The sequence below is a fragment of the Carassius carassius genome, chromosome 35, assembly GCF_963082965.1.
Source record: "Carassius carassius chromosome 35, fCarCar2.1, whole genome shotgun sequence".
In the NCBI taxonomy this organism is placed as follows: Eukaryota; Metazoa; Chordata; class Actinopteri; order Cypriniformes; family Cyprinidae; genus Carassius; species Carassius carassius.
In genome coordinates, this window is record NC_081789.1 from 3,339,044 (window position 1) to 3,363,482 (window position 24,439).

General features: G+C 37.7%; 1 protein-coding gene across 1 annotated transcript in view; it reads right to left on the bottom strand.

The window, feature by feature from the left end:
* Nucleotides 1–684: 684 nt before the first annotated feature.
* The window catches only part of adarb2 (adenosine deaminase RNA specific B2 (inactive)), a 157,109-nt gene continuing 133,354 nt past the window's right edge, over nucleotides 685–24,439 (bottom strand). Inside the window, exons 5-10 of the mRNA XM_059524286.1 lie at nucleotides 16,658–16,826; nucleotides 14,158–14,315; nucleotides 13,821–13,983; nucleotides 5,990–6,171; nucleotides 2,915–3,096; nucleotides 685–1,276 (exon numbers count right to left, since the gene is read on the bottom strand). Of these exons, the coding sequence (XP_059380269.1) occupies nucleotides 1,115–1,276; nucleotides 2,915–3,096; nucleotides 5,990–6,171; nucleotides 13,821–13,983; nucleotides 14,158–14,315; nucleotides 16,658–16,826 (1,016 nt within the window). The 3' untranslated portion in view covers nucleotides 685–1,114. The remainder of the gene's footprint in view (nucleotides 1,277–2,914; nucleotides 3,097–5,989; nucleotides 6,172–13,820; nucleotides 13,984–14,157; nucleotides 14,316–16,657; nucleotides 16,827–24,439) is intronic.

The following is a 24,439-nucleotide window of genomic DNA, read 5'->3' on the forward strand; positions in this document are numbered from 1 at the left end:
TCCAGGGTCAACAAAATATGTTGACCCAGGAACACATCTAACTCAGCAGAATCCTTTTTTGTCTAGTCGCTCCCGCTTGCACATCCTGATTTTGCTAAGTCTTAAAGCCTTGCACAAATGCTATGAATGCAATTCAAACAATGATTTGTGCAAAAAGAAAGTTAATTATCAATTGTGAAATTTGTTATACATATGGTCTAGGTCTTACGGCATATGCCTGCGATTATGGGACAAGCTTATTTGATGCCTTAAATATGTAACGATTCCATATTATACGGAACATTTGACAACCCTAGCAGTGGCAGCCATTGCTTTCAATCTCCTGTAAGATCCTATCTTCTTTGGACACAAAAGCAATTCCATTGGAAACAACTTTTTGGTTATTCAATTCTGAGCCTGATTAGAAATGCTAGAAAATCATTTTGTGTTGAATTTGTTCGTAGCCAAACCTTGTAGCTTAGCATAGCACTTGTTGGTTGGGAAACATTTTTTAACTAGCTAGAACAAGGTGGTGCACTATTGCTCTCGGTTTTAATAGAATTTTGAGGAAAGGTATAGGATCTTTTATAATGTAGAAACATTTAACATACACAATGTTTTTTTTTTTCCTATATCAGTTAAGCGCAAATCCCTCCCCTTAGTCTATGTCATTTAGTCAACCTTACTAAAAGTCCAGACTTTTGGCAGGGATTTAATTGCAACAAACAGTAATGCTATCTATTGGGGATGCGCTTCCAAAGCTAAGTAACTCAGGTTCAGGTTAGGGGTTAGTATTCAGCATTGTGACTGTCATGACCAATGAAATCTATAGAATCAGCTGCGTGGCAGTTTGCACTTTACTGGTCAGGAAAAAAATAGCCATTCCTAACTGTACCCCTCCCTACAGAAGCCATAAAGGTACAAAATTCTTCCGTACCTCATCCTTTCCTTGGTAGCAACATTTTGCGAGACTTTGACAGAACAAGGTTTACCACTTAGTCATGACTCCTATCATCTCCCTGTGGAGATTTGTTGGCAGTGGGATGTTTTTGACTTTAGGGGTGAAATATAGGGCTTCTGTGGCGACTGGTTGCAAGGTGAAGGTGGATTTGGTGACGAGGTCAGGTTTCTGCACTCATACAGTGAAGTTTTCCTGCTCGGGAGGTTTTCTGACCCAGGTCCCTAATCCTGCTTCCTGTAGACCCTTCAACCACTGCAGCTTCACAGTCTGGTAGGTGCCGGCCGCCTGTTTCGCTTCACAGTACAGCGGCGTACCACTCGCCCCACGGACCACCAGCTATAGAGAGAGGAAACAAAAGAAAGAATGAAGGAGAGAGGGATGGGACAGACAGAAGAGATGGTGAGAGTGCAAAACAAAACGAATGAGCCGGCACAAACGTGGCGTTTGAGCAGCTGTGTAATCTCTCCATTTAAATTTCACAAGCAATTGAACATTCTCTGTGCATTTCTTTGTCGCACACTCACACGAAAAAACAGTGTGAGCAAAAAGAGGGAACGGTGAACAGAGGGGCTCGGAGAAAAGAAAAGTTTCTTTGGAGATTAGCGTGTGTGCTCTTGCGTCCCTTACTGCGAGCGCTGAGCATTTGCCTTGGGAGGCCGCTCAAGTGCTTTTCAAGATGATTACCATTTCCACAGTCATTAGACTTTAACTGCCAGCATTTGGTACAGCAGCCGGCATCTCTCCCATACATTTTCATGATGAGGGCCTAATTCTGCCCTACACTTTTTTTTCCCGCATCTCATAGCAAATGGGAGCTGTCTGTTGTGGTTAATAAAAACAGAATTATTCATCCTCAACTAGTTCTTTATATTGACCTGAGGAAATGCCACTGGAACTGGGTTGGTAATTGAAAGGTCCTAAGTTTCAACTCTGCAAGGGTCCATTGACTGTGACCTTGATCAAGATCCCTAACCTTCCAGTAAGTGAACTCTAAAGATACAGTGGCCAGCAGGGGCTTTCTAAGCTGACGCTAAACAATTTTCCCATGTTATAGCATCCCTGGTGTCCAGACATACTACTATGGTGAGCAGGCAGTATATCAAAAGCACAGTGACTTCAGATTTATTGTTGTGTATCAAGTGTGAACAGGACTTAAGTCACCATGAAATGAATACTGATGATTAAATTCACCTCCCCCTCGCAATGAACTCTTCTCTGATGACATGTGCACTAGGGTGAGGACGGGACAATGATCCCTGCCCTCCAGCAACCGGTCACTCAAGAACCAGATTTTTTGTTTGTTCTTGTAGTCATTTTAACAAAAGCAAAAATAATATAATAATTGTTATAATAATAACATACACACACACACACACACACACACACACACACACATATATATAGAGAGAGAGAGATTCTATATATTAGATAGATAGATAGATAGATAGATAGATAGATAGATAGATGAGTGACCCTTGGCTTGGTATTGTTGGCAGAATTCGCCATACTCTATTTTGTTATGAATTGTTTTCACACATGAAATGTAGTTTGTGTTATGCATTTATGTCAAGTCATCTAACAGTTTAAGATGTAAGCACTATCAGTGTGTACAAAATTAAATGTTGTCAGAATAGTTACTACATTTGAATTTTAACTTTATGACCATTAAAGGTATGTTCTATATACAGTCGTACTGTATAAATATGGGTTGCATGAATGAAATTCAGACACACTACATCCACTGTGTTGTTACTGTCATGTGACCTGTGGTACCAGTGCCAGCTGTGTCATTTCACTGCCTTTCATAAATCAGTTCAGTAAAGTGTCGATCAACTGCACATTCCAGAATCTCAGCGGAAGTGGTAGGTCATCTGGTTATGTTTTTCGAATACTATGTTTTTGTGTTCCGTATTTCGCCTGTTTTATAGTATGGAAGTATTGAAATTCTATTCCAGCATGCCAAGGTGAGCTCACCTTGCGATAGAGTCTGATCCAACGTGTAAAAAGCACATGCTTGCAAAGTCTGGACGGATCCCCGGAGTCTCTTCTCTTCCCAGTAGAAGCGTTGAGCACTTCCAGTTGGGTGTCACCTGCCGTCCAATTGACACTGTAACACACGGACTTCCCCTGCTGCCTGCAGTCGCTGTTGCTCAGGCCTGTGTATAGGAGAAAAGAGAGGGAGTGAAAGAGAGCAAGACTGGTAAGAAAGCACTCGAGGGAGGTTCTATTTAGCATGTGATTGCTGAAGTGTTTCATTAGCAGGCGAGCATGTCTGTGTGTCGTCTGTGCCTATCTTTGAGGTAAACACTGGTTCCAGGCACAAAGGATCTCTCGGGCTCCTCAATCATTGCCGCATCGCTACACCAATTAGCATGGCATTCTTTCTTTCTTAAAGTGGAGAGTATCATAGCATGCCCATGTACTGTACTGCTGACTTGTGAATGCTATATGTGAGACACAATGACGTTTTAGTGCAGTAGTGTTGTTATAAAGTGGCATGCGAAAGTTTGGGAACCCCCTGCAGGGAACCCCTAATAATTTTAACAAAATAAGAGAGATCATACAAAACGCGTGTTATTTTTTTTTTTCATGTCCTGTGTAAGATATTTTACATAAATGTTTACTTTTAGTCCACAAGACAAAAATAGTAGCCGAATTTATTAACGTAACCCCATTCAAAAGTTTCCAGCATCTTTTGCATCTTTTGAACCCTTTCCAGCAGTGACTGTATGATTTTCAGATCCATATTTTCACACTGAGGACAATTGAGGGACTCAAACACCACTATTAAAAAAGGTTCAAACATTCACTGATGCTCCAGAAAGAAACAATGCATTAAGAGCCGAAAGAAAGTCATACGCATTTGGTAAATGACAGCATTTTCATTTTTGGTTGAACTATTCCTTTAATCCTCCAGCAAATCTCAGATATTCTATTCAGTGCATCTAAACGGGTGGAATAAATAGTCTCCTATTATAATGTGCACATCCTTTTATGCCGTAACTGCAGCTGCTTTCTCAAGCCCTTGCTCATTCACAGTGTCATTTCATACTTTGCATTTGGTTTATCCCTATATGTCAGTAATAGAGCATTTAATTTATATTTTACCTCAAGCAGGCTTCATCATTTACTGTCAGTCCCAATGCTGTTGTCGATCCATCATCCAGAGTATTTTACACAAGATGCTGCTAAATGTGATCACTGTGTTTGACATGCGGCTACTCTTAAGTGCCACTTCATATCTTCTAAAAGTGATGTGCTAAAGCATGTGACCTGTATTTAAAGGATATCCTCAGTAAAGTCATACACAGTCTGAACTTTGCTAACAAAGAGAACCATTTCTCTTTGAAACATTTGTCCAATTGCTAGTTTCAATCTGGTTTATGCTGGCAAATACTGAGCTGGTGAAGCAGACTGACTAGCATTATACTATTAAAAATGGTTGATAATGAAAGTCTTACTGCCTAAGATAGTTATGTTATTTGGTTAAGCTAATTAAAGGTGTGCTCAGTAAGTTCTGTTTATCAGTAATCTTTTCTTTATTTGAGTAGTTCTTGACTCTATATTCTGACACCTACTGGCCTGGATGTATGAAGTTGGCTGTTTCGCAAAGCTGTTTGTCTTTTGTTTTGTTCCTTTACTTCCTTGAATACAGTCAATACATTGATGAATTCAGTCTAAAGGATTTCCATGCATTGTTTGAGCTGGCTTTCACATACATGTAGCTTGCACCAGCCTTTATTTTTCACTCATACTCATTCTGTTCTCCATGTAGAATAAAACTTTTTATCTTGAAGACAAATATGTCCAGAGTTTTCATCTCATGTAATGTGTGTGTGTACATAATGTAAATGAAATTTCTCAACCTTTAAGCACCTTCATATTCACACATTTATTAAATATACCTTATTTGTAAACATGCTGTTGTTTGGCGCTTTGATCTAACATTTGCAACCTGCATTTTAGTAAAACACAATTTAATGACCTCCCTTGTGCATAAGTGAAACTAAATAATGATTCGATAATATACAAATAATGAGTCACAGAAAAAGTTTGAAGGGAATACCAGTCATTCTTATTTTCCCTCAAGCTGTCTTCATTTACTGTCACTAATGATGTTGTCTATACATCATGCAGAGTATTTTACACAAAAATGCTGCTAAAACACTAAATGCAATGCTGTGTTTAAGATAATATGTCTGCTGTGCTAATCTTAGAGTTAAGCTCAGGTTTGACTACCGAGGAGAGCCTCATTTTGGCTTCCTGACTGAAGGGGTCATTTGCTTCCCTTACGATAGGAGATCTCGGCCTCTTCCTGGGAACTCTGCACCCTTTATGATGGCGATTCCTAAAATAACCAGCCCATTTTCCCCAACAAGAGAATCCAGACAAAGGAAGAGAAGCTCATCAATGGTGGTCAAAAGGGCCGTGCCGGAGATGTGTGGCCCACTGGGTGTGAGAGGAAGAGTGAATGGATCGCTGTCTTATTCAATGGCAGTGATAAGGTGTTTGATGAGATTGATTTGGAGGATGGGTAGATCCAATAGAGCAGTCCGTCTGCCATACTGAGGCCCAGGAGAGCAGTTTAACAAAGTGATGGAGCGAGACAGAGTGTCCTCCATGCGCATAAGGTCAAGTCTGCTAAAGCATTGGCATGGTCTTAGGTTTAACTGTGCTTCAAAGACATATATTTTATTAATTTGAGTTTTCCCTTGGATTCAAACCCACAACCTAGTGTTTGCTAGTGAAACTGGTCCTACGTATTCAAACCAGAGTCAACTGGCATGGTGTGCCATCAAGTCGCTAATGAGCATCTTAAGGCTAGGGAGTGAGGTTTACAAGCACAGCTCTTACTACTAAGCCTCTATAACTTTCACACCATCTTTAGCCTCCCATGCTGTTTGATGATGATTAGAATCCCACATGGAGAGGTGTGAGTAAGACCAGTTACACAGGGATCTACTGGTCAACAGGGACCAAAAAAAAAAGCCTGGCTAGAATCTAGCTAACATTTAGAAGATGAAAATGAAAAGGGTTTAAAGGACATACCGCTCAGTAGAGGCTGGTTACGGTGGTAGCAGGTTGGCAGAGGACCGACTCTCTCCAACCTGTGGTTCATCATCCTGGAGAAGTGACCCGTGTGTCTTAGGGTGCCCACTGTCAGGCTGTACAGATACACCGGCTCCACAAAATGACTAAGCAATGCCCCCTGTAGGCCGAGCACATTCCACCTGTAGAGAGTGTAGAGGGGTTAAGAAAGGTGTAGTCTCATCCTAGACTTTTGGCAAATGGGCAATATTCTATCCATGGACAGCCTATTTTAGGTTCGGTCACAGAGAAATTTCAGCGGAATTGCATGGACACGATGTATGAAGCACAGCTCACACAGAATGTGTGTTTATGGCAAGATTCTGGCCATAAACCACCCATTTAAAGTGTCCCTATTATGCCATTTCGAATATTGCCTTTCATGTAGTGTGTAATGTAGCTGTATATGAATGTAAATGTTCTGCAAAGTTGTAAAACCGAAAGTGCATGATAAAGTTATTGTGTCCCAAAATAAAGAATCAACTCTGAACAGCCTAAACGAGTCGTCAGTAATTCGAATCCCACTTCCGTGATGGTTACATATGATCTACGTTGGCTAGCTGTGAACAATTTGACCCACCCTTAAACACTGTAGCTTGTTCATGTGAATAACCTCATGTCAAGAAGACGCTTTATCCTACGATGTGAAAGTCAATTTGTTTTATATTCACTTCTTAAAATGAGGCTGCAAGAATCGGTGGTTAGAATGCATTTTTCCACTGTACCACAGCAGTACAACACCAATCTTTTTTGTGTTGAACTGACAACCGCTTCTCTAATCTTGGGGAGTTCAACATGGGATTCACAAAACACTTTCTCCTGAAAGATGGCTCAGTCCCCAGTTTATTTAGACTAGCTGGCTCAACTGAATCAAAACCTGTAAATATGATAAATAATAGATTTTTATATTTTCTATTAGGCATTTAAACTACAGAACTATGGCAATTGGGCACATCTTTTCCGACATGCGCTGTACGCAGTAGACCAATCACAGCAGACTGGGCCATCTGACCAATCAGAGCAGGAGTAGGCTCACAGAAAGGATGTTTTTAGAGAGAGTGAATCTTAGAATTTCTTTGAATGAATCGCTTACGAATCGCTGGAAAATTAGGTGATATCAAATGCATATATTGAGAAACCTAAAGTACTTTTTGACCTTGCATGCATGCAAACCTGTCATATGAGGATCCCAAAACAATATTAGGAACCTTAAAAATGCCATAATAGAGTCATTTTCATAGGAATTCCAGATTAAGTGGAATTCCTATGAAAATTATAAATATTTGCCCACGCATATTTGTTAACAGTGACCGCAACTTTAACCAGGAAGACTGCTTGTGATCGACACTCGCAAACCACATTTCCCTGAATAAATATGTGATTGCTAGTGACTATTTATTCTTTAAAAGTGCTTTGTATTAACCCAACCAATGTGGAAGTTGTTAAAACAAACAGATTGAAGCCTGTGATCTCAGCCAGTTTGTACCTGTTTAGAGTGCAATGTGCATCAGACAGCCTTGTTTTAAAATGGACAAAACATTTGAAATAACTACATTTAGTATATACACCGCATTTAAAGTTAAAGATAGATAGATAGATAAAATTGCTTTTGATCACAAGCTAAATTCAGAATGCAGGATCTCACCATACAAAATAAACATTTTGTTTCAACCTCAGACTGTAAGCTTACGTATTTATGAAAAGCGCAATCACTTAAAAAAAATATTAAGCAGCTAATTTTTACATCATTGTTCTTTTGCTTAATTAATGCCTCTTTATCATGCCGGTAATGATTGCAGGCTCCTCTCTCTCTCTGTTCATGAATAATAAGCCATTATAGTTTTTGCTTTCGCAAGCAGTCAATTAACATGGACCGCTGTTCAAGAGCTGCAACCCAGCATCTCAAATATGGATCCGTTTACCTGAGCAACAATCTGCTTGTGGAATCTCCTGCTTATCCAGACTAAATGATTTTTTTATTCTCTCCCTTTCTGCCAAAATAGAAATGATTCGGCCTTGCAATATTAATTTACCCAGGAGGCAACGCTGTGAATTAGAAACATCTTTTAATTCTCTTGCAAGAAAAGCCATCTGGCTGCTGTAGAAATGTAACGGTGGGAGCCTCCCTCGTACTCCTCCTAACCTCCCTCACCCCCCATCTCGCTCTCTCCCAGCACCCCCTCCAGTGCTGTAAAACGGCAGGCCATTAAAGTAATGTGTTCATCTACATAAAACTCAAATGGAATATGACGGATCATATTCACAGGCATGCCATTTATGCCTTCAATTAAAGCACTTATCAACTTAATTAAACATCCACTCCACTCAATCAGCTCGGCATACCTTACTGTCGAACAATAACAACGCCTATCTATCAAAACTCTGCAAAACTAGGAAGCTTTCTGTATCGAATCCAGACTCAGAAATCAGTCAGGGGAATTACCTAATCTTACTCAAACACCATAATGATACATAAAATATGACAAATAACATTTCATAATTTTATTTAATATTTTAGAGAGTACAGAATAATATTTATTAAAAGTTTACACCCTCTGATGCATTGTGTGGCCTTCTTGAGCATCACATTTTTACCTTATAATAGTGATGCAAGAGTCCCTCAACTATCCTCCATGTGAAAAGATGGATCACAAAAATCATAGTCAATGTTGGAAAGGGTTAAAAAAATGCAGAAAATATTGGAAATCCAAAGAACGTGCAGTAGCTGGAGGATTTTTCAGAAGAACAAAAGGGAGTTGAACTGCTCAGGACCAACAAGGGACTCATGAACAACTAACACAAAACAGAAAGAGTGTCGTGGATCACCCAAGAAATGACACACAGTATTAAGAAGGGTGTGCAAACTTTTGAACGGTGTCATTTTTATTAATTCAGTTATTATTTTGTCTACTTCTTTTGAATATATAAACATCTGTTATGTGAAATAGCTGATTCAGGACAGTATTAAATAAACAATAACATGCAATTTAATGATCCCCCCTTGTTATGTTAACATTTTGAATGTTAAAATTATTAACATTTTGCATATTCTGCAAGAGGCATTAAACTTTATAAACACAATTGAATATATATACATACAACCCGAATTCCGGAAAAGTTGGGACGTTTTTTAAATTTTAATAAAATGAAAACTAAAAGACTTTCCAAATCACATGAGCCAATATTTTATTCACAATAGAACATAGATAACATAGCAAATGTTTAAACTGAGAAAGTTTACAATTTTATGCACAAAATGAGCTCATTTCAATTTTGATTTCTGCTACAGGTCTCAAAATAGTTGGGACGGGCCATGTTTACCATGGTGTAGCATCTCCTTTTCTTTTCAAAACAGTTTGAAGACGTCTGGGCATTGAGGCTATGAGTTGCTGGAGTTTTGCTGTTGGAATTTGGTCCCATTCTTGCCTTATATAGATTTCCAGCTGCTGAAGAGTTCGTGGTCGTCTTTGACGTATTTTTCGTTTAATGATGCACCAAATGTTCTCTATAGGTGAAAGATCTGGACTGCAGGCAGGCCAGGTTAGCACCCGGACTCTTCTACGACGAAGCCATGCTGTTGTTATAGCTGCAGTATGTGGTTTTGCATTGTCCTGCTGAAATAAACAAGGCCTTCCCTGAAATAGACGTTGTTTGGAGGGAAGCATATGTTGCTCTAAAACCTTTATATACCTTTCAGCATTCACAGAGCCTTCCAAAACATGCAAGCTGCCCATACCGTATGCACTTATGCACCCCCATACCATCAGAGATGCTGGCTTTTGAACTGAACGCTGATAACATGCTGGAAGGTCTCCCTCCTCTTTAGCCCGGAGGACACGCCGTCCGTGATTTCCAACAAGAATGTCAAATTTGGACTCGTCTGACCATAAAACACTATTCCACTTTGAAATAGTCCATTTTAAATGAGCCTTGGCCCACAGGACACGATGGCGCTTCTGGACCATGTTCACATATGGCTTCCTTTTTGCATGATAGAGCTTTAGTTGGCATCTGATGATGGCACGGCGGATTGTGTTTACCGACAGTGGTTTCTGAAAGTATTCCTGGGCCCATTTAGTAATGTCATTGACACAATCATGCCGATGAGTGATGCAGTGTCGTCTGAGAGCCCGAAGACCACGGGCATCCAATAAAGGTCTCCGGCCTTGTCCCTTACGCACAGAGATTTCTCCAGTTTCTCTGAATCTTTTGATGATGTTATGCACTGTAGATGATGAGATTTGCAAAGCCTTTGCAATTTGACGTTGGGGAACATTGTTTTTAAAGTTTTCCACAATTTTTTTACGCAGTCTTTCACAGATTGGAGAGCCTCTGCCCATCTTTACTTCTGAGAGACTCTGCTTCTCTAAGACAAAGCTTTTATAGCTAATCATGTTACAGACCTGATATCAATTAACTTAATTAATCACTAGATGTTCTCCCAGCTGAATCTTTTCAAAACGGCTTGCTTTTTTAGCCATTTGTTGCCCCCGTGCCAACTTTTTTGAGACCTGTAGCAGGCATTACATTTTAAATGAGCTAATTAAGTGGATAAAAGTGTAAAATTTCTCACTTTAAACATTTGCTACGTTATCTATGATCTATTGTGAATATAATATTGGCTCATGTGATTTGGAATTCCTTTAGTTTTCATTTTATTAAAATTTAAAAAACGTCCCAACTTTTCCGGAATTCGGGTTGTATATATATATATATTAGGGGTGTAATGATTCAGTTCGATAGAACAGTGGTGTCACGGTTCTGTATATTTTTTTGATATGATTGGTAGTTGCTTACTTTGCAATATTTCTGTTACAAGTCATGAAGGCGAGCCAATAGATATCACATAAAACCTGCAAACATGGCACAAGAGTAATGCCGGTGAATGTCAATCTCAGTCAATTCGAAAGTGAAAGTAAAAATGGAATGAGCTTTTGGCATCTGACGCCGCATATTCGGTTTAAATTTATTCCCTTAATATTTCTCTTAAATGAGAAATATTTAAAAAAATGAGAAGAAACATATTTTGTGTTAAACAGGTTGTTTTTGAAAGTCGTTGATAAGCTTATTATTTAACTTTTTTTTTTTGATGACTGCAATGTTAATAATTTAATTATAGGCCTATAAATTGTTGTATAATATACTTTTTTAAAATTATTATTGAGTAAATAGCCTAATATTTCGCTTCTCGCAGCATGTCAGTTATGCCGTAATATTGTGGGACAGATTATGTGTAATTTTTATTTAATTAAATTAACTTCATAGTAGTAATAAGCTTAATAAAAATAAGAATGTAACGGGCCTAGGCTACATTAATTGCAAATGCCAAATCCTCTCAATATTGCAAATAATTGATGTTTTTGACAATATCTCTGGCTATCGTCGATACAAGATCACATTCTTTCGATGCAACCCAGCAGGGCCTACTACACCACGGAGCAGCACGTTGCTCTTACATCATTTAGGCTGCCTTGTTGAGCACAGTGGCACTGTCAACATTATATTTCACACACTTTAAGCTCTTTTATTTTCTAAAGAGGAAAGAAATCAATCGGTTTGTAATGTGTACCTAGCATAAAGCCTAAAGGTTTAATACAAATACGTGTATGTATTAAACCTTTATGCTTTAGTCCCGGTACACATTACAAACCGATTGATTTCTTTCCTCTTTAGAAAATAAAAGAGCTTAAAGTGTGTGAAATATAATGTTCTAATATAAATAAAATGTTATGCCATCTAAAGATTTACAGAAATGCTTTCCTGTGGCCGAACGGAGGCAGTGGAGGAGCGCGGGAGGGTGAGATGGAGGATAATGATGTGAGGTCAGGGAAGATGATGAAGGGATGAAAAAAATGAGTGCGACTAAGGATGAAAAAGAGGGTGAGCTGGTTGAGGGCAGTGGAGATGAATGGAGTTGGTCTATAAGGGACTATAAGGACTCTAAACCTCTTTTCTAGCCTGCTCTTGATGGTGACCTTGATCAACGACCCCTCGGAGTTGTGGGCTCAACAAAAGAGCAGGATAACTCAACGGGATATAAAATGGAAAAGGAGTGGCACTCAAAAAAAAATGGATGCTCTATTTTGTCTTATTCTGTGTGTTTTTTTCTAAAGTAATTACTTTAACCCTGCACCATGACCTAGCCAGATAGAATCAGACCCTTGTGGTCCTGGCCGATGCAATCTGATTGGTCAAATTAATGGCCCAGGGGATAGAGCTTCACCTTAATGTGACTCTGTCCCTGTGGCCAGTCGAACATCCACACATTACATGCAGGGTTGGGTGATTCACTGGTTTAAAAGATGCCAAAAAAAGGGGGAGAAAAGGATCTAAAACCAACTTTCTTTATGCAAAACTTCTTATTTGAATCATTCTACACCAAAGAACATTTTCAGAATATTAACTCCCTATTAACCCTAAATCCATGACATTAACTGATCACAGCCTTGACTTCTGTTTAAATGTGTGTAACAGTACAATTAATCAGAAACGTTCACAATCACACTTCTCAGGTTGTCAAAGCTCACATAAGCAAACAAAGTCAACTGATGGAGGTAATTAAATCAAGCATATGGCAGCCAGCTCAAACACAGCTGTGTGTGTTGGAGACGAGGAAGTGTGTGTGATGTCTCTGGGCAGTGTGATTCACACATTTATAGAAGGTGAGGAATGAGTGTAAACGAGACGTGAAAGCAACACAATGTCTGAAACTGGAGTAAAAATGGCTTGGTAAATATCCATCCGCTCACATCACCTGCAGTGTCCTTCTGACGTCCAGAAAAGCTCTGAGGGCCTTAAGATCATGTAGAGTGAGACTTCATTAAAACATGACCAAACGTCCCAAGAGAGAGACACAATTAATGATGAGAAACTACTCTAATGTTGAATAAACCCTACCAGTTTTAAAGTTTGAATGGAATGTGTTTTTCACATATATAAATCACACACACACACACACACACACACACACACACACACACATACACATATATATATATATATATATATATATATATATATATATATATATATATATATATATATATATATATATGTATATATATATATATATAATGAAAACAAAGCTGTAGTCTACATATAAAACGCAGGTACATATCAAAATAGAGAATGCCCATGAGGACACAGATTAACAGTGTGACGCATCCCATACAGAAGCTAATTATGGAAGGATTATTAATCAAAGCACAGGCATCATCATAAGACAATAAAGGTGATCATGCCAGTCCCAAACAGCATGGGTTTGGATAACTCCCTTCCTCAAGGCAAATATCACGCCAACCTTTCCCTCAGCCATTATAATGCTGTTTAAAAGTCGGCATATTTAAACGAAGCTATTTCTTCCTCATAAAAACTAATCCTCTAATAAAGGTAAACCTTAAATCAATACACTGTCCAGCACTCCACAAATCATGCTTTAGGGATGGTGAGCCTACTCTGTGAGGAAAAAAGGTAAAAAAAAAACACAAATCAAATATATAAACCTTTTTAAAAATCTAAATGAAATGAATAAATAGAAATACAAAGACATTATGTAGTGTCAAAACGGAATGCAAAACCTGCATTTAAATACTGTAGCAAGGGGAAACGGTTCCAAATATCAGTAAAATAGGAACGGGCATAAATGTGGACTTTAATTCAAAACACTTTATTTTACACACGGGATCAGATGGTTCATTCTCATAGCGGGAACATCCAGAAACAAAGCTGGGACCCGTGTTTGATTACTTCGTTATCTTTGAACATGTGAAATGTTTCTGTTTTTGATCCTGACCTGGAAATCTTGTCAGTGCATGACATGGTGATGAGACGTTCTCCTTGAAGGACTCCGTCCCACGTCTGAAAGGGACCAGTGGTCTTCACGGGCAGCGTACCCTCCCCTGATTCAATCTTTGTCCGGAGGTGGCTGTGAAACTTCTTCACCAACTGTCTGCTGTCTGAATAAATGAATGAATACATACATTTTCCTTAAACATTTTCCTTTAGGATTAAGTTTTAAAACCCCTGACACCATCAAACTTGACAAATATAGTGCGTAGCATCTGGACACTTCAAAAAGTCTGTATTAGAAACCGAAGCGAGCAGAAGAGATGATGCAGACGAGCGAAGACTCTTACAGTCGGAGGTGATTTCATACGGCGAGTTGACGCGGGCGTCCCCGCAGGGCGACGTACTGATGTACATGTGGAAGAGGACGTTCTCTCGGAGTCTCACACAGGAATCTTTGTGCCGTACGAAGATCGATTGCTCCCAGTCTTCTTTCCTTTTGCTTCAGAGTGATCGCAGGCCGCAGGCGGGAAGAGAGAACAGAAAAGGGAGACATGAGAAACAACCCCGTCTGAAAGCGTTCGGCGCTCACATTCCAGGCTAATAATGGGCCGAAGACACAAAGGAGACAAATATTGGCCTTGCCACGACCAAGGCTAGTTCCATCACTGTCACTATTCCCCTCTTGCGCGCTCTTTCTCTCTCTGGTACACAATCTCAAATCATTAGTCTGTCAGAACAAGGCGAATACAAATGGCCGAGACAACAGCGAGCTGTAATTCTTTAACCCAGACGATCTGTAGCTAGTCAGCTGTAGGAAGGACACGGCGTTTCCTGCGGAGCCGCCCCACTTTTACACATATCACCGTAATTAGCACTAACGCCTCACTGTGACATCTTACAAAGGACGTTTTGGAATAGTGCACGAGGTGAACTGTGCACGGGGAACGCATTACATAAGCAAACATAATCGTCGCTAATTGGCACCTAAGCTATGCTAATTAGGCAAACGACCTGCGATGTCAAGGGTGCACCAGATCTGTCTACTGAGGAAGGTGCCGATGGCCATCGTGGTATTTTATTTGCCAAACGTAATGACTTATCTTCCAAACTAGACTCCAGACCCATTTAGCTGCAGATAATGCACTCTGGGAAGACGCATATGCAAATATGACATTACAGGAGGCTTTTCTAAGCAGCAATCTGCTACATCGAGGAAGACATTTAGAGTCTTTGCTGCCGCACAATGATACCTCCAACACCAGACCAGACTCATATGATAATGTGTTTTCCCTAAGAAAGAAGAATGAACACTTTGGAACGTACATCCAAGTCCTTAGTCGCCTGCGAAATGTGCTTCTCTGAGAAAATGTGTTGTTTGAGTAAAGCTTTTCAGGTTCAATATGTGTTAAGCTCTCTTGACAAAATCTGTGACATGCTGTTGATTAGTGCAGTAAATCATTTTGACTTGAGTGAAAATTGAGCAAATATCAAGTTTATAATAAATGTACTTAGGCTACTATGGAAGTTAAGTGGGTGATTAGGTGCTAAAAGTTAGGTTTTTTTGTTATGCTGGTAGAAAATATCTTCTCATCTGATAGTGATCGCTAAGTTAAGTGTCTAAATGTATTTTCATGTATTTATATCATCTATGAAAGTCGTAGGACCATAAAATGTTCGTCCAATCAGATCCCTATTATAAGCTGTCCTACCTGCCTGTCAACATATTATATATATATATATATTTGCCTACCTCTTTGCAACCTTTTTGCACAAACATGAACAGTTACACTAGATTTTAAGGTGTTGAGACACTTGTTACATGTACTTACTATTATAATAACACTTAATTATGCATAATTACATGCACGTAACCCTAACCATATATTAAGTACATGTAATTTATATTACTCAGTACTTAAATGTATAATTACACTGTAACAAGGACACTAAATAAAGTGTAACCTAATTAACAATTTCCCTTTTTATTTCAATTAATATTATATTATCTGCAACTATAGTTATATAAAAAAAATTGTGTGTGTATATATATATATATACACACACACACAAACACTTTGTGCATTTGCAGTGTACTTCAAATCTTTATTCAATAAAGTTAAACACGTCTTTTTAAGAAGGGTTGATATGGACAAAGACACTGTTTACTGTGCTTATCTGCCCAGGAATAGTAGTTTAATCTCAGAAGACAATATATACATCTTTACAGCTCAGATAACACTCACATTTCTTTTGTGCAGACAAAATAAGTGCTTTAGAAAAATACACACTGCATTTTTCTACCAGACTTCCGATGTAAGTGCATTAAGATAAATTGGATTTAGCTTCTTTTTACAAACCGATAGACAAGTTGAAGTCATTTTTTTCTGTGGTACGTGTGGTGCATGCTTCACATGCGTACAGAGTTTAACTTGTTTTGAACCCGGAATATCCCTTTAATGTTTTGGGGAAACTTTTTGTGCATCTATACATCATATTCTCTAGCATGCAGTTATTTTTCATTCCTTATGTCATTTTTTTTAAAGCGGTTTCTTTGAAAAACACAATCTATTTTGCATCAGAACACCACAGTTTACACATTGAAGTTACTGCATTGTGTGTGTAAGTGTAGGTTAATTCATCTTACACTGGGTACAAGTTTGTCCAGAAGTTAGCTAAATTTGACAAACCCTCCCACTGGGAGCGTTCTCACAAGGTAAAAAGACTCATAAATAAAATAAGTGTTGTCTTTCCGGCGTAGTGGGTAAGGTTTGGGTTAGTGCTCATAATGATGTAAGCTTTATGTACAGTATAAATGATCAAATGTAAATGTGTGTCATTTACCTGAGGTGTAGCTCTAGCTGGGAGTACAGGAACCGCAGCAGGGCTCGTCTGGTGGTGATTTCAGCGTGACAATCGTTGACCGCCAGACCCTGGTCACTGATATACTCTCCATTAATGCATTTAGTGCCGGTCGACAGCGCCACCACTTGGGCCTGTCTCAGATCCAGACCTGAAGAGCACAAACACGTGACAGCGTCATAATATTGGATCCGACAGCAAATAAATGCTAATAAATACTGCAAATAAATTCCCGTTCACACCAGGAACGATAGACAACTATAGCGATAACTATATTGCCATACAACCATTGGATGATAATGTCCTGATCATTACATGTGCACACTGCTGATTTGTTATCTGACACTTTGTATGCGCGAGCTAGTTAATCCAGAATTATGATTGGCTGCCAATTTTTTTTTTATCATTCATCAGCTATTAAAAAAATAATAATAATAATTCTGAAAGTGATTCCATCTATATCATTCCTCTTCATTGTATTTGTGTTATAGAGTTATTATAGTTGTGGTGTAGACTTTGGGAATTAGTCTTATTCATCATAATCATCTTTGGTGTGAACAGGACTTAAGTGTTGTCAAGTGAAGAGGCATCAGCCAATCATAACAGAGGTCATTTACATTTATATGTCTTAAAGGTACTCTGTATTTTATTTTTATATTAATTTGCAAATAAAGCAAAGATTATTGGAGTAAGTTTTACAATTTCACTCTTTCTGTTGGAAAATATAATGTTTAATTCAATGTGTTAATTGCTATTTCTTTGTCATTTTTTGTGAAATCCATTTGCAATTTCAGTGCAAACATTTTCTATACCATTTTCTCCCCCAGTGTACAATAACCGGTTTAATTCAAAGACAGGGACTAATGTTGAAAAGTTTGGGGTCAGGAGGATTCTTCTTTTCTTTCCAGCAAGGATGCATTAAATGGTTGAAAACAAGTTAATCTAAGTGGGAGTAAGGACATATATAATGTTACAAAAGATTTTGCGATTTCAAATTATTTATCAGTTATTTATCAAAGAATAAATTACCATGATTTCCACAAATAAATAAGCAGCACCACTGTTTTTAATATGGATAATGATCAGAAATATCTATTGAGCAGTAAATCATCATATCAGAATGATTTCTGAAGATCATGTGACACTGAAGACTAGAGGAATGATGCTGAAAATACAGCTGCGCATCACAGAAATAAATTACACTTAAAAAAAATACTCAAAAAGAAAATTTGTCTTAAATTGTAATAATATTTCACAATATTTCTATTTGCCAAGAATTCGCAATCTGCATTTGCGTACTTGCATCAAGTGTTCCTGGCTTAAGACTAGAGAGAAAATGGAACCAAATTTGAACCATTTTTGGTGTGTGTATATATGTATATATATATGTAGGATGTGACCTTTATAAGATAAGCTGCATGCACAAGGTTTTTATCAAGACAGATACTACTACAAATTCTGCTGTAGTTCACAATAAAAGCTGTTCTTTGCTGATGTTCTTTACACAAGGATGAGTAGCTCCTAACTCGCTGCGGCTGCGCTGGTCATCAGTGCACAAAGCTTTTCTGTGACATTTTCATCAGCCACAGCAAGACGAAACCCACGACGCCGGCACAAAGCATCTCCACCTGCCACGGCCCGCTGTACCTGTCTCACAGCTGCTCGGCCATGATACGGCCCCGACAGGAGCACACAGGCTTCACTGGGATTTCTTCACTGAGGACAGCTCAAGCGTGTGAGCGGATGTCTCAGCATGCTTTACCATAAAGCTATGTGTGCTGGAAAAAAAATATATATCTCCCAATCGCTTCAAAAATTTAGTGTTCACTGCCTCATGTAGACCTGCAGGCGAGAGGCAACATATGAGCTTTTATCAGTCAGGGCCCAGACGGAATTGCACGCCGTGGCCCGGACGCCACCAGCGCGGCTCGCTGGCAATAACAATAATAAAAACTAATATTGAGGTGGGGTTAAAGGCATAGCCTTTGAAATCCATTCTTCCACCTTTCACTGCTTGCTGAACCGAGAAGAGAGAGAGAGAGAGAGAGAGACGAGAGGCAGTGAGAAGAGGAGAAATAGATGAAACGTGAGTCAGAAAAAGAGAGACTGGGTCTAACGGAGCCATAAGTCTAGATCGAAGCGGTCAATAGCTCATTTTTTTCTTACTTACTGATATGAGGTTTTCTGGACGTTCTAACTGTGGAGCACTACATGCATTCATATAAACGGTGAGTTTAAAAGGTTATTTCATTCATAAATGGATATTCTGCCAAGCATTTTTACAAACTCATGGCATTCCAAGGACTTATGCTTTACTTTCTTCTGGAAAACACAAAAACAGAACTTTAGCATAAGGTCCATGTAAAAAAAAAAAGAAAGAAAAGGAAACGTACCTACAAAAAACACCATATATATTCCTAAAACTGTAAATACATGGAAGTTTTTAATTCAAGGTATTCAAAGTATTAAGGTATTTATTTATTTTTACAATTACAGTATCATAAATTAATCATTCATATGATTGCTTTTGCAGAATTGCACCACCTTGTCATAAAAGGTAGAAATATCAGATATTTTAAGAGATTTATTTTGATATCTCCTGCATTATTATTTATGTATGCTTCTGCATGCAAATTACATATATCACAATTCAAAAGTTTGCAATCAGATTATTAAAAAAAAATGTTCAGCAAGGATGCATTTAACTGATTAAAAGTGACAGCAAAGACATCTATAATATAAAAGATTTCTATTTCGAATAAATGCGGTTCTTTTGAACCTTTAATATCAAAATATACAATAAAATAACGTTTACAAAATATTTAATAAAATAAAAAAGTATCAGTTTCACAGCGGTTTTTAGCATTGATAATAATCAGAAGTGTTTCTTGAGCAGTAAATCATCATATTAAAATGATTTCTGAAGATCATGTGACACTGAAGGCTGGAGGAATGATGCTGAAAATACAGGAATGAATAACATTATGCAAATATGGAATAGATGACAACATGTAAAAATCTGTGATTTATTTGTCATTTTTATTTGTTCCCACTCCCATTCATTTTAAGGAAAAGTGTGTCATTAACATTCTTCAGAATATCTCCTTGCTGATAGGGTTTTCATTTTGTGTGAGAACACATTCATAATAAATAAAGCATTACACTATATTTTTGACAATAATGATAGCATCGCTGTCCTATGTGACATGCAGAAAGGGAAAGAGAATCCCGGTTCTCCAGGAAAAATAAATCCTTGAGGAAAACAATGCAGCTGCCCAGCACAACACCATCACTGTGAGTTATGCACTTCTTTTTGCACACTATTATAGGAACTCTACCTTTCCATCTATCAAAGACAGACTCAAACATCCCAAATGTTCCTCTAAAGACAAATGCCAGCTGGTTCTGCCCAGTCTCCACCTGCCTTACCTGATCTATCCCAGCATGCATCGGTACAGTGCACAGCAGGGACCCAGCATGCCCAGGTTTTGTGTTCAGGCATCTTTATTCAACAATCCCCCAAAGCAAAAACACTTCAGGAAAAAAAAAAACAAGTTAAAAGGCCCCGGCCACCTCACTCTCCCAGCCTGTTCTCTCCATGCTGTTCCATTTAATGATAGTTTAGATCAATCTGGTGATGCCAGAGAGAAAGAAAAGAGAGTGTAGTAATTTCTCTCTGTAGCGGCATGAAATTGTTGTAAAGGCTCTTCTCTCGGTGTGAGGGGTGGTGAGGCCTGTGGGCACTGCTGCTTTTAGAAGAGCAATAATCATCAACATCTCTGAGAAAGCACATTGTGCCAGTGAGGTGGGTACAAAGACAAACACCCTGGATGTGAACATGACTGCCGTTCTCTTTACCCTTCAGTGGACCGCTGTGTAAAGGACAGAAAAGAGAACATCACAGTATCAAAGACAAGTGTGCGAAAAAACGCACTAGTGGAACAACTAGTAGTCTTAAAATCAAATAGTCTTTAAAAATAGTTCTCCAAAATCATTTACATTTGGTGAACATTTACTCACCCCCAGGCAATCCGAAAATGAGGTTCTTTTTTATTTTATTCAGATTTTTAGAATTTTCTATTTTATTACTTGCTCACCAATGGATGCTCTTCAGTGAATGGGTGCCGTCAGAATGAGAGTCTGAAAAGCTGATTAAACATCACAATCCACACCACTCCAGTCCACCAATTAACATATTGTAAAGCCAAAAGCTGCAAGTTTGTAAGAAACAAATCAAATAAAAAAAAAGACGTTTTTAACATAAAACCATTGCTTTTGGCTGAAATATGAGTTCTCTATTCACAATATTGTTTTCTCCAAAAAAAATTGTCCCAACTGATTGAGGAGAGAAATATGCATGGATCAATCAGCGATTACAAGCAAAAAAAAAAAAAAAAAAACAGTTCTAGATGCATATGTACTTATTATTTTTTTATATTTTTGGGGGAAGAGTTATTATGGATTATGGTCTCATATTTCATTCAGAAATTATGGTTTAAAGCTTAAAAATGTCTTAATAGGGGAATGGATCATTAAAAACCAAAAAATAAGAACTTTTCATTTTACAAAATGTCAGTTAACAGATTTGAGTCTTGTGGATATCTTTTAGATGACTGTGGTGTTTTATCAGCTGTTTAGACTTTCATTCTGACGGCACCCATTCACTGCAGAGCGTCCATTGGAGAGCAAAAGATGCAATGCTAAATTTCTCCAAATTTGTTCTGATGAAGAAACAAACTTGTCTACATATTTGATGACCTAAAGGAGGAATGAAATATTTCCTTTAACAAAAATTTGAATTTGTTTAGAAGTAAAAAGAAATGCCTGAAATATAAAATAATATACTATATAATAATAAACTTTTTATTTATGTGTTTAATGTGTCAGTTTATTGCACCCTTATTTAACATTGTTTTTAAATTTGCATATATTGTTTTCTTGAGTATTTTATTTGATGCATCAGTTTTTCCTTTTTTTCTCTCTCTCTCTAGTATGGTATATTGAAAATATGGATATCATAATCAAGGAGGAAAAAACATCTTTATCCAGAAATGTATATATAATTGCATCAGCAATTTTATCCAGAAAAAATGCAGTTGCTATGAATTATATGGCCAAAAGTAAGACTACATTCTAATAGCGTTTAAAGTGAGATCTATATAGAAGAATACATAAAATAATATCTAATATTAATTTCAGGTGTCACTCCAGAACTCCCCATAATGTTAAATGCTTAGTTTCATGATTAAAGCCCTGTAATGCAATGAAACACAATGACAACAGAACATTTGTGAACTTAATCTATGAACAAAATAATAAAAAAAAAAAATCTTAAAATAGCAACTCTTATAATTCTTATAATAACAATTCTTATAATATAAAATACAACAGAGACAATACTACAGCAGACGCTCTAGCCATCACCACTGCTCTGCCGTCAAGAGACAGTGCAGTATTGAGTGAGAGGTAAGAGAGTGTTTCACTGTGACACAGACACTATTAATCAGCACATGGGTCACTCTAGCCGAGGTCTGTCAGGGGAAAGCCCATATGCTGATATGAGCTTAATAAGCATCATTACCCCTGCATTTCCTAAATGAGTTTTGTTTCGCAAAACAAGGAAAGAATGCAGTTCATCAGCTCCTTCATGAGGCCATCAAATCATAAGGAATCATTAGATGGGGTTTTATGCATCCTCTGCCTTGGGAGGTCTAGGAAAGTCCATATTGGATTGGCTAGAAAGGACACCGTGTATTTTGGTAAAAAAAAAAAAAAAAGTCATAGATAGTGATTATTTTAGAAAACTGGTGCATTTGCATTAAACATATTTTCTTCAGGGGTAAAGCAAATGGCCGAGGTCATCATCTACCTAGTCATTTACATGCCATTAGGAATAAAGAGGCTCATGAATTGATCCTTTACAAGTTGCTCTTGCATGGTAAAATGTTTGAATATTAAATAAGGTCAAAGCGGTGCACATCATCACCATTTACAACTTCCTGAGATAATTCCTACCGAAATGGAAACCTTTGCGCAGATATGGCATGCTTATATAAAATGATATGCTTCGAGAATGAGCTTTATCTACAAAAAGACACTAAATAACTATCATCACTGTCAAGTATTGAATCTGACTTGTTGACAAACAGTTAAATGTGCTCATTTTCTATAATAGTTGACCACATTATGGCTCCATATTATTTTTCCATGTTCCAAAATATACATGTATGGATATATATTCTAATGCTAATTTTAGTTAAAGTTTTAGTTCTCCATTTATTTTTATTAAGTAAATTACTTTTTAATGCTTTAAGCTGTGGTTAACTATATAAAAAAAACTCAATAAATTTTTTTTTTTTCAACTTTGTTTCAAAATGTGCAGCTTGCCTTATTTTAAAGGGATAATTCACTTAAAAATTAAAATTAAGTCATTAATTACTCACCCTCATACCATTCTAAACACATAAGACCTTTATTCATCAACACAAATTAAGATATTTTTGATGACATGGTCATTTTTTCAATAATGGAACAAGAAGTATTCTCATAGCTTCATAAAATTATGTTTGAACCACTAATGTGACGGAATATTTTGTTCTAAAGGTCTTTGACATAACTTGAAATTCAAAGGCAGCACGGACACTTGGTTGAAACAACATTAATTAATGAATTCATTATTTAATTCATTCATTCATAAACGGTTCAATACATGAATATCTGTGAAAAACAACTGTGATTTCAGAATTGGCAAATGCTGAACAGGGAGTAATTGTTGTATACATAACTACACAACCTAATCTTTAGAATACAACTTTTCAGAACCTGGTTGAAATTAAAATGCATTTTCCACCACGGGAATCTGTCCTTCCACTTCCCAATTGCTCCAAACACAATAATCTGTTCTCCAAATGTAGACGCAGACACGTCTGGTTCCCTTTACCAGCCCTTCAACTGTGCATCTGATGTTCAAAACCCAAATCCCGGCATCCGTACCGTGCCTGGTTGAAATAAGATTATTCACACCATCTGATTCAAGCAGTGTCTGTTTCCTTTAAGTTAGCAGATGAAATAATCCAATAAGAGTCATGTGAGGAGCACTCTCGCTCAGGTTATGACTCCCTCTGTGAAAGTCTCGCGATTCAAAGTTGGACCCGCATTAATATTCCACCGGTGCCCATACCAGTCTAAAAGATTCAATAGATGCTCAAAGAGCAGTGAACAGAACCCCCAGTGTTTCTGTCAAGTTTGCGTGTCTGCTCGCCTGCCACAAATTCTTGGGCACCGATGTCTGGATCTTTGAAGATAACAGTCTTAATAAACATGCTCCGCAATTACTGTGAGGCAGACAGAGCGGGAAGAAGAGAAAGAGAGCGAGACCGAGCAGCGAGGACAGGGATTAGGTCAGATCTCACTGAAGTCTAAATTGATGAGCTGTGGTCTTCAAAAGAAAAACTTGATACTGATCCTGCAATGGCTCCTGAAAGCCTGCAGCTGGGTCTTACACAAACACACTGAAACATCCCGTCAACCTGTCACTGCTCGGTAACTGAGCGGTTTTAATTCATAATCGTGGGATATACTGTATATTTCAGTAGAAATACATCAAGAAATATGGATAGTGCATTATTTTTGTATTGAATTTTAATTATCTTAGACTTATTTCTAAGACTTATTTTCTTAGCATCTTCTCAAAGAGATACTTTTAGTAGATATATACTATTAATATTATGAATATTTTATTTTTATATGCTTGGTTTTCATTTT